The sequence below is a fragment of the Sander lucioperca genome, chromosome 1 (genome assembly GCF_008315115.2).
Source record: "Sander lucioperca isolate FBNREF2018 chromosome 1, SLUC_FBN_1.2, whole genome shotgun sequence".
Taxonomy (NCBI): Eukaryota; Metazoa; Chordata; class Actinopteri; order Perciformes; family Percidae; genus Sander; species Sander lucioperca.
In genome coordinates this window covers 50,111,294-50,122,367 of record NC_050173.1, presented here as the reverse complement: position 1 = coordinate 50,122,367, position 11,074 = coordinate 50,111,294, and the positions used below count along the sequence as shown (strand labels likewise).

The 11,074-nt window shown below is 42.2% G+C and overlaps 1 protein-coding gene across 6 annotated transcripts in view; it reads left to right on the top strand.

Moving 5' to 3' along the window:
• The first annotated feature begins 336 nt into the window (after nt 1–336).
• si:ch211-26b3.4 (connector enhancer of kinase suppressor of ras 2) overlaps nt 337–11,074 on the top strand; it is a 68,069-nt gene continuing 57,331 nt past the window's right edge. For 3 of the 6 annotated variants that reach the window (XM_031280138.2, XM_036005322.1, XM_031280134.2), the window contains exon 1: nt 337–864. In XM_031280138.2, coding sequence (XP_031135998.1) covers nt 801–864 — 64 coding nt within the window. In that variant the 5' untranslated portion in view covers nt 337–800. The remainder of the gene's footprint in view (nt 865–11,074) is intronic. The other 3 variants (XM_031280136.2, XM_031280133.2, XM_031280137.2) reach the window with 2 other exon arrangements.

Genomic DNA, 11,074 nt, shown 5'->3' with positions numbered 1-11,074 from the left:
GCATTGCCTTGCCTTGTGATGTAGCACGCGCTGCCAAACGGCACAAATAACACCCAGGCAACAACAATTTACCAAGGAAAGACTAATGATGAAACAAATTATCCCCTTCACCTTGTGAAAATAAAAATAATAAAATATATTTTCTATACTATGTCAGGTACTTATATTATGTCTGTGGTACTCAAAAGAAATATACATTTCATTAAAGGAGTGCTTAAGTAATTTATGCATACAGCCCTTCTTTCTCTGTCTCTATGTGTGTGTGTGTGTGTGTGTGTGTGTGTGTGTGTAAGGTAGGGAGGGAGTCAGACAGAGAGAGATCCTCCCTATATGGTGTGCGTTGCACCATTCCCTGGTCTGTGTTATGAGTGGTGGCCCTTGTGATGCTGCAGCGAGGCGGGCGGGAGGAATAGAGGAGAGAGGAGGGGTCGCTCCATCCCCTCGCGCCCACCGAATCCACTTCTCACAGCGCGCGGGCTGCTGGCGGGAAGGCACGAGGAAGAGAGATAGAGAAAGTGAGGGAACGAGAAGGAGGGAGGGAGGGAAAGGAGAGAGCGTGTGTGTGTGTGTGTGTGTGTGTGTGTGTGTGCGTGTCTCCGTGTGTGCGCGTGGATTGCACCACCGCATCCCGTTCACCGTTTCTGCAGGCGGCCATTCTCTGATGGAGAGAATAAAACTGACAAAGCTTTCTTTTCCCTCAGATGTATCCACCGCCGTGTCATTCCAGATGTGACTGACAAGTCGTTGTATGTCGCCCGCATTGAGTCCTGTGCTGTTCATCTCGGAGAGACTGTGACACCATGGCTTTGGTTATGGAGCCTATAAGTAAATGGACACCAAAGCAAGTGCTGGACTGGATGAAAGGTAAATTTGGATTGCATCAGGCTAGTGATGTTCATGCTGCTTGTGGGTAGAATGATGATGATAATGAGGATGATGAGGATGGTGGTGGTGAGCAGCAGCGGAGGAGGGCCACACTGTGTGCATGTGTGTTCTCCTTATCCAAACCTGCAGGCTTACGTGTGATTTAGCAGCTGGAACTGTAGTGTGAGACTGATTAAAGTCACTAAAGTAGAGGGAATGCGTTTGAGCCGGGGCAGTGAAATGGATGTCCCCAAGAAGCAGGGAGTGGAGGCTCAGCATTCTGTCATCTCGCTTGCTTGAGAGCGCACCTCTCGCAAGCCAAGCCTAGAGGCTGCTGCTGCTGCTGCTGACTCCATCAGTAGCAGCAGCAGCAGCAGCAGCAGAGCTCCCATCAATGAATGTGGAAGATATGTCATCTGCTCTTTCACTCACTGCCACACATGTTCTAGGCCCAGATTCTAACTCGTTCTATGTGTGTGTCTACGTGCGTGTGTGCTGTGCTGTGCGTGTTTGATTAATGTAGTTAGCTGCATGCACCCCCCCACCACCACTACCTAAAAGGCAGCCGTACAGTCCGTTTCAGCACCGTGGACAGCGCAATGCCGCCTGCCATATAAGGCAAACGCACCGATCACACTGGCTTTCTTTTTCTGTTGCTCGCTTTGCTGGCGCGAAATATGTCCCTTCAAACAGACACTATGGATGAGTGATCACTTATGCGTGTGTGTGTGTGTGTGTGTGTGTGTGTGTGTGTGTGTGTGTGGGGTGGTAGGAGCAGTTCTCACACACTCTGGTCAGACACAGAGCTGTGAGAGAAACTGTGGTAGGCCTAATGACAGACAATGAAAATGGGGAGGGAGGGTGTCCGCAATCCCTTACTTAAGAGAATGACTTAATCACTTCTGTGTGATGACTCAAACTAAATGCAATGCACTTCGGCCCTTGTGATTGTGTTATTGCATTAATAACACATACAGAGTGAGCACTTTTAGTATCTAATCTATGAGTTTCCTCCATTTTCTTACATGTGATTTTAAGACTGATATAGTTCCTTTGCATTATGGTAAAGCACTGATGTCTGAGATTAGAAGTCAAGGTGGTTGTGAGACCCTCAGGGGACATGGCGAGGGAGTATTTGGGATGCGTTACGTTGAGAGATTACGATAATGTTCCTGGTTTTATAATTGCTCTCCTCAGCCACAGTGAGCAGCCAGTGGAGTTCCTCTGATCCGTGGAGTGTTTAGTTGGGGAATTGAAATTTGATTGAAGATTAGATCAGTAACAGGCCAAATGTGGTTAGACTTTTGCAACATGGACAACACACTAAAAATGATGGTTTTGGTATAGCTCTTTTGATGCTACACACAGTGTAACTGACGTAGGGACATGTTTGTTCTCAGGATATCAAAAAGTGAGATAGTAGTGATCACTTATTGCCAAATGTGGAGCACATTACACTTTCCTATGTTTTAAAACATGCCGCTAGTTTAGGGCCAGTAAGTTAAGTTATGAGTGAGTCAGTCCCAAAAAACCATGTGCTAAAATTAAATCCTGCATGTGGCAGTGATTTGCATTCCACCCACGGCAAACCAATGCTTCCCCTTCCTCTTACAGGCTTTCAGGAATGCTAGCTTTGAGCAATAAGAAAAGTTGTATATGAAGACTGCATATGAAAACATAACGATTGGATACAAACATTGTAAGAGGTATAAGGACATTTATATCAGTTATTTCAAGTGTCATTTTCCTCAGTCTCAAATTGTGATCACTAGGAAATCACCACAACAGGAAGTGAAAGCTTTTATAGCATTTAAAGCTGGGAATGGACAGTGGAAAGACAGCACATGGAGATGTTAGTGAGTGACTTGGTTTCAACCTACCAGCTTGTATCTGGAGAAGAAAAAAATAAATCATATTACATTATTTGCCACCCATGCTATTATTTTCAGAATTCAGGTAATCTATTGCACTCTAACAACCTTCTAGGTTTGTGATCAGTAAAGTATAGACAAAGAAAAATGTACACGATTGCACCAATAGTCTTGAGGGTAAATTGTTTCATCTTCGTTACTGCTCCACTCTTGGTCTCCTCGTGTGTGTTCTTTGAAAAAGAGTCTCCTGGTCTCTTCCACATGAAGAGTTGGGGCTCTCAGAGATTCCTTTTCATAGACGTTCGCCATAATCTCCCAGTGTTGTCCCTGTTCTTATGAAGCCTCCTCTTTTTTCCTGCGGGGCTTCAACATAGACCCTCAGTGGCAGGCTTATGCTCAGATCTTATTTTCTTATGAATAAAGTAAAAGGCGAAAGGCTAGTATTAATCTGTACGTTTACAGGGGCTTCACTGCTGCCTCTTTTTCTGGAAGCTTTTCATCTCTCTCACGCTGATCTGAGGAGTAGTCTGGAGCCATTTTTAGGGAGCAGTGAGATTGAGACCTTCTTTAAGAAGTACTGTAGTGATTTCTCTTGCTTACCATAAGAGAGAGAAGTTGTATCCATGTTTAAATGTACACAGATATAAGACACAAAGGTGCTGATAGCAAACATTTGTCCTCACCTAGAACTTTTAGACAAATGGCTATTTATATTATTTCTCTGTGGAACATTGGCCATAATTGTCCTTAGTTTCTTAGTTTCTATATTCATTTTTATCATTATTATTGTGTTGGGGGACATTGATTGCCTCCACCCAAACCAGGGATAAAAGCCTCATAATTCCTCAAAATATCATCAATAGTACATACAAAAATTGAAATAATTTCACAGTTTAACTCACCTAACTAAGGAAAAGAAATGCTTTATTGAATATATTGCTTTATTATTAGAAATCTTGCCTAAAACTTAAAATATTGCTGATCACACATGACAAATATGGTTGATTAGGCACAATGAGTTTGTAAGATATTTGCAACAACACCAACATTTCATTATGTATATGATCTATAATAATTTGTGTAATATAACCTATTTGTTAGATTCAGTGATGGGATATGCATTTTTAAAAAAGAGCACATAATTGACATGTTTTGTCCATTTTGGTCAGTATTAGGAGTATTAATTCAGATCTATAAATGAAGTAAAAGTATCAATACCACACTGTAAAAACACTCAATTACAAGTATGGTTTATTATTATTGATGCATTAATGGGTCAGTAGCTTTAGCTGGTTGATGCTGAGCTAATTGTAGCCACTTTATGTACTGCTGGGTAATTAAGTATATTATATTTAATAAGATAATCAGGCCTACATGTTTTTCTTTGTAAAGAATGAGTCTGCAAAGAAACTAACTAAAGCTGTTGACTAACAAATCTTCCGGTGTAAAAAGTAAAACGTTTTTTCCATGAAATGTTGCGAAGTTGAAGAAATAAGTATAATAATAATTAATTATAAGTTAAGTACAGGACCTTAGTTACATTCCAGCAGTGTTTTTGTCAGTAAAGCTTTGCTTCATATAGATCGTTCCACCTTTGAAATAGCTACTTTTGCATATTTGGCCGTGTGAGATCATCAACCTGGACAGTATAAGGTTTTACAAGCTATATCCCGGTCTCGTGGACAGCAGCTCCTCTTCCTCATCAGTCCACTCCTGTTTTATGACAGAACGTGAGACGGGATACTCTGCAATCCTAACGAGAAAACCTGACACATCTAGCTAAGCAGCGTATATACTTTATCTCTCGCCGCTGTAGAAGGACTGCTCCAGCAGTAGAACACTGGTGAAGCTCACAGAAAGATGACTCATCAGCGTTTGTTTTGATTTGAACGCCCACACCGGAGGAGTTTCCTCTATGTGTGTGTGTGTGTGTGTGTGTGTGTGTGCGCGAAGGGTATGTATCTGCTGGGGTGTGTGCAGACGCAATTGATGTGTAAAGTATGACGCGTTAGGAGCTGTGCTTTAACGTGTTAGGCAGCAAAGAAAAATGGACTTTCTTCTCAGCTCTCGGTGCTGTGTATATCTCATAAGATCACCCTGTGCTTTCAGGCGCACAGTATCAGCAGCCTGCTGATGCATACAGTGACAGGAAAATGAATAAGGCAGCTCACTTTTCCTGCAGTAATCTCTCTTTTCCTCTTTAAGTGCTGATTTATTGGAACAAAAAAATCTAAAAATAAAGGTGATGTGTGACATGTCAGTCAGTGCAGGAGACTGAGAATGACTGAGATCATGAGATGTATAAATTTAGATGGATTTAAACGCATACATGTATAGCAGTGGTACAAAAGGGACAGCAGGAAATGCTTTGTACCTCTGTTGAAAGAATCCCCTTGATGTTGTTTGGTCGTTTGAGTGTCCTGGGGTGTCGAGAGCCATGTTTACTACCATTCCATACTGTGTCCCCTGATTTAGTCTCCTGCTGACATGGTAAAGAAGTCTGTGTTGGAAAACACGCTTCCCCTGGCTCTGACTGTGTGCTTGTTGTAGTTTCAGCTGCATTAAAGATTAAAGAGCGTGCCTTATTATGAGGAAACACACTCTCTCACACACACACACACACACAGAGGAAACTCCTCGATTTTCATACACAAAAGAAATGCAGAGATGCATGCGCTGCATATGGATGCATATAGATTCAGGCACTTGAAGGAATGCACATGCTCACTGAAATATATGGTATGTACAGCATGTACGTATGTATGTATGCACACTGACACAGGCATAGACACACAACTCTGGAGCAGCAGCTTTAAGTGGGGCATCGGTAGTCATGGAAACCAGATCTGATCGTGTCGGAGTCACAGAACATGTCATAAGATGGGGAACCAGCAACGAACGCAGATGCCCAATCTACATCCTACAAGCCTCGAACACACGTTTAGACACATAGTGAGGCGCATACACATGCCGCACGTACGCACGCACGCACACACACACACACACACACACACACACACACACACACACACACACACTTCCCCTCCTGTTTTATGACCCTGAGCAATGATAGAGCAGGGACACACATTCAGAAATGGGGAGGCGCAAAGCAAAATGAAAGAAAGGCTGAGGAGCCTAAGATAGGGGAGGAAATGAGGGAGTGTGCAAGAGGAAGGGTGGGCATGACGGAGAAAGAGGGGGAGAGCACAGAAGCGATGGGAGAGGACAGAAGCGATGGCAGAGCGGTGCGGAGAATGGGAGGATGGAGTCGGCATCATATCAAAGCACCCGCTCTATCCGGGCGCTCGGACAGAGGGGCCTGTGTGTGTGTGTGTGTGTGTGTGTGTGTGTGTGTGTGTGTGTGTGTGTGTGTGTGTGTGTGTGTTTTACTGGGTTGATTTTGCACCTGTTGTTCCGGGGGCTGCAGTTTTACAACCACATATATTAACTTCAAGTAAAGGTTCTCAGCCTTGGGGTCAGGACCCCACATGAGATCGCATGATATACAGATACTGGAGATTTCTGGATATGGCAAGTCATTGTGTGATGATTGAAATTTACATGACAACTCAATTGCTGGGTTTACAAGCTTGCAAATGTTGAGAAAGCCTGACTTAAAAGATTAAACTACATTTTGGCTTTTATCCTTTTATAGTTGCCAGGGTGACGATCTGGAGTTAACAGTTTATTTCAGCTTAGCTGTCAACTTTACTGCAAAGCAGGTTTGTCTGTTTAAGCTCAGACCAACAGCTGGTTCTTACACAATGTTTCAGAATCATAAAAAAAAATCACGTTGTGGAATCAGCTTTATGGCATCATGGCTCTTGAGTTGTTTTGGTCTTTAAGAGAGTGGTAGCGATTCTGTTCTGACAAATACTGCCACTTTCTTAAAGACAATATACTGTGGCAAACACACTGAATGTTATTGCACTGGTAGCTATAATATAATAATAATAATATAATAATGAGTAGTATTAACGACGACAACTTAGCAAAAAAAAAAACACAGAAGATTAATTAAAGAACTAGTGTTTCATGCAGATTATTAGTTTACTTGTAATACTCTGACCAATCACACTGCTCACAGCCAAAAGAACAATTTCATGCTTAGCGAACAGTTGTTTATTTAGACATCCAGCAGACACAGAGCAACATTAGCATTGATTCTGAGCAGGGGTGTAGTGCTGTCTGAGTGCATTGGAATGACACTCCATCACTTTTTTTTCTCTAAGTGAAGAAATAAAATATTTGCAGTTGCATGATTCGGTTGAAGTTCATATTTTTTTTAAGCGCTTGAAGATCCAATAATCACCAAAGCGCACGTCATGCAAGAGAGAGAATAAAAACAAATGGAATGGTCAAAGTTGTCATATTGACATTTAAGGTGTGTTGATTCATTTACGCCGTCAACTCATACATTGAGTAACGCACAAGAAAACATTCCACCTTGAAAGTTGCAGGTAGCTGCAGCTGCTGCCCTTGAACGGCACAGTGAATGAAATGATTTTTTTACTAACTAGTAAAGATGAAAATGCTTTCATTTTATAGTTATGTTTACAACCCTGATTACCTCTTTTTTTTAGCTCTGTTTTCTCTCCACCAACATCTGAGGAAAATATTTCTTCAGCAGCTGAATGCTACGTTCTTCAACAGCTAGTTTCTAACTTTGTCTGTCAGTTGTTTGGTGCTTTGCAGCTAGCATACAGCGGGCTCATCAGAGCTTTTTGGTGGAACAAGCTGCCTGATGTGCTTGGGAGTGTCGCTGATGAGAGCTGTGAGAGTGAATCAAAACAGCAAAGTTGTGTCCGTAAAACCTAAACTATGAGCTGAAAATGTTCCAGAGAACTGAGGGGAACTTCAGAGTGTCTGTGGGCTCATCAGTACGAGCAACCCCTTTTACATTACACACAGTCATTTGATCCCTTGTTGATAAAGAAATATTTAGTAGAGCAGCTTTAATGTCAACGTGTGAGCATGTTAATTGTGAGTTTTCCTCCGGTATTGGATGGTTTAGGAAAGTGTGCTTCTTTGCCGCTCTACATTTTCAAGCACAGTCAGTATGTATTTAATCTTCCTCTCTTCCTAAACTTCAGCCGCAAATACATTGAATGGGGTGGAATAGGGATAGTCAGGGCTTGTTAGTTAAGATATTATTATACGTCTGTAGTCACTTCAGATTCTCAGAGGTGGGTTAGATCCTCAGAGTCCAGCTCTGTCTCTGACCTCCTTGCAGCTTCCTGGTTGACCCTGTTTTCTGTCGTCGCCGTGTTCCTTCAGATTGCCTCTTGACACCTCTCTGCTAGCTGGATTTCGGAGAGTAGGCTGCGGGTGCACTTGAAAGCTTGTATACCAGGGAGCTAAAATGCCACAGTCTTAAGAATATTCTGTCATGATGTGATGAATATTTCACAGTAGGAATATTTTTAGTTTTCTTCCCACTCAAAGCACTTACTCCAGCTGGAAGCTCACAGATGGGGGGGGGTCCTAAGGCGACGGGACAGGAGTCTTTGCTGCCTGCCGCCGCTCTTAGCCCAGACTCCACTCTGACCCAAACTTGATCTCAGAGGAATACACAGGTTTGACTAATTTCACTTGATGTTAATGGCCAAACAGCAAAGTAACTGCTCTGCGAGAGCTTTTCAGTTCCAGCCATATTCAGCTGTGTGTTGTGGCCTTCAACAAGCTTTCAGTCAGTGTAAATGTGTGTGTAAATATAGTGTGTATGTGTGCTACTTAGCTTAGCATTAGTGCAGGGACCTGAGGGGCAGCAACTGCTGATCCCTCACTTCTGCTCAGAGGCCTCTCTCCCTCTGGTTGCCTGGCAACCCTCATGTTACCGAAGGGGAGGGGTTTATTTAGCTCAGGAAAGAGCGAAAGATCGGAGGGAATTGTATGAAGTGTGGCTGAAGCTGTCAACATGAGATGCTTGCTCAAGCCTCAGCACACTGGGATTTACTGATGGTCGAGATCATGGGATTCCTCAGTGTTTCTTACAGACATATATCAGTTTTACTAACAAAAACAATATGTGTATACCACATTAGTCTATAGAGAATCAATAAAACTCTAGTGCCTTTGTGGTAAAATTGTAGTTCAACAGCATTTTAAATAGAATCAAGTTACAGAAACTGAATCCTTTTGATTGATTGATTTTATTTGATAATTAAAAACACTGCAGCTGATGACTTTATAACGCAGTTGTTAAAATCATTGATGATGAAAAATACTACAGACTTATTGCTTATTTTGAACTCCTTTCGAAATCTAATTGGACAAGTTTGTAGCAATTTGCAACAACAATCAAAGGTAACTTAATTTAAGCGTTGCCCAGACAGATGACATATTTTCTACCTCGCTACATCGCTGCATGTTTTATGTATTGCTTTATGCAATAAAAAAATGTGGTCAGAGATAGTTCGAGCTTAAAGGGGAACTATGCAGTTTTTTTTAGCTTAATTTACCTTAACTGAACAGCTTGGGAGTCATTGGAATGGTTATGACTTTTTTTTCGGGTTGAATGATGGTCGTCTCGCCCCCCCCTAGCGCCTGTCAGCGGAAAAACCACCCTTGCAACTTTCGGCCGGCGAGCCGCCGGCCTCAGCATCAGGAAGTATGGCGTGATATCAGGTCTCGCCATGTAACAAATTGCTTCACAGCACTGCACACATACGCCCATTCAGGAACCGGCTAACAAGGTAGTGATGGAGTTTTTCACACTATCGTCATGGCTGAGCCGGCTAAAAAGAAGCAGAAAGCTAGGAAAGCATTGTCGGAGGAACAGAGAAAGAGGAAACGGCAGACTGACCGAGAGAGGAGTCAGACACAAGTAAACATAGGAGCTGCCAAATATCTACTCTGAAGCTGTAGGGGGAGCTCTATAGAGAAACCTGCCAGCAAAAAGCCAGAAAACAGCGAAGAAATGGCCAAAACTGCATAGCGCCTCTTTAAAGCTCCTGAAAATTTATTTTTAAGATGACACATTCATGTTTAAATAAACAGCAATCAAAGTTAAGGTTCAGATTTTTTTCTTGTTATTTATAAAGAGTTTAACACTCCAAAACATCATTGGGACTGTCATCAGACTTTGATTCAAATGTTGCTAAATCCTGATTGGTGGATGGAAGTATGTGACATCACACTTTTCCAAATGAGTTGCGCCCAATTCAAACTTCTGACAAGAGTACAGACGAAAACACGAATATAAAATTCTATAATCTGTTATAATATTGGTAGAAAATTGTGTTTTCATGCGAGATCCCATAACTCACAGTAGGAAACAGCATGAGAACGCTGTTTCTTTTAACCAGACACAGAATGGAGTCGGCGGTCAAAACCCAGAACTTGTTTGTGATGGTTTTTTAAAGCTCAAAATAAAAAAATAAAAAGGATCTCATTCAACTTAAAAGAGGAGCGTATAAAAGTGAAAAGCATTGAACAGACTCCAATTCACAAACCCAAGTGTCACAGCAGAATTTAAGAGTACTTGCTGCAGTAATCTGATTATCTCTCTCAGACTGTGGGGAAAAAACAGACAGTTGACAATTGACAAATTTGTGTTATCAAGAGCTATTCAAAGTGAGCGATATGGGAGATATGCAGGCACTGCTCTGGCTCAGCAAATACTGTTCAATATTAGGTTCCTGAAATGCAGCAGGAAAGACAATATTTACAGGAAACACATTAGTGTGACCTGCCATCACTACATGAGCAGTGCACGCTGAAGTGACTCCACACACTGTGGAAGCTGGTGGAAGCAAAATTTCAACTATCTATGGCTAAACTATTATAAAATATCTTATTCCCAAGTCAGGAAAGCTCCCAGGGGAAGCTAGCAGCAGCTTACGACTTGATTACACAGAGAGACACTTCTGACATTACTCATGCAAAATTACTTTTTGTTTATTTCCGCTGCACGCAGGCTAGGAAATGTTTGACTCTTATTACACTACATGTCGTACTTAAGCAGTGACGTCAGCTTTTATAGTTCCTGCAGTTACTGTGAACACAGTAAACAGTCAGATGTGAGAAGACACTTGGCAGGCAGAAAAAGGTATTTGTTGTTGCTTTGTGCAGTCACAACCGCTGCAGATCTTAATCACATCTACGTCATTTGAATATAATGAACCGGCTTGCGAGGTGTAGTGCTGACGAACCTGACCCCTATGCGTTAGTTACTTTGTGCGTGTGTGCGTGTTTGTGAGCACCATGTGCTATTTCCAGCTGGCATATGAACTCAGCAGATGAACCCAGATCAGCTGTTTGTCCTCGAGGGGAGGCATTCTGACTCATCTGATTGGCTAGCAGCTGTGTGTCACAATGTGTATGCATATGTGTGAATG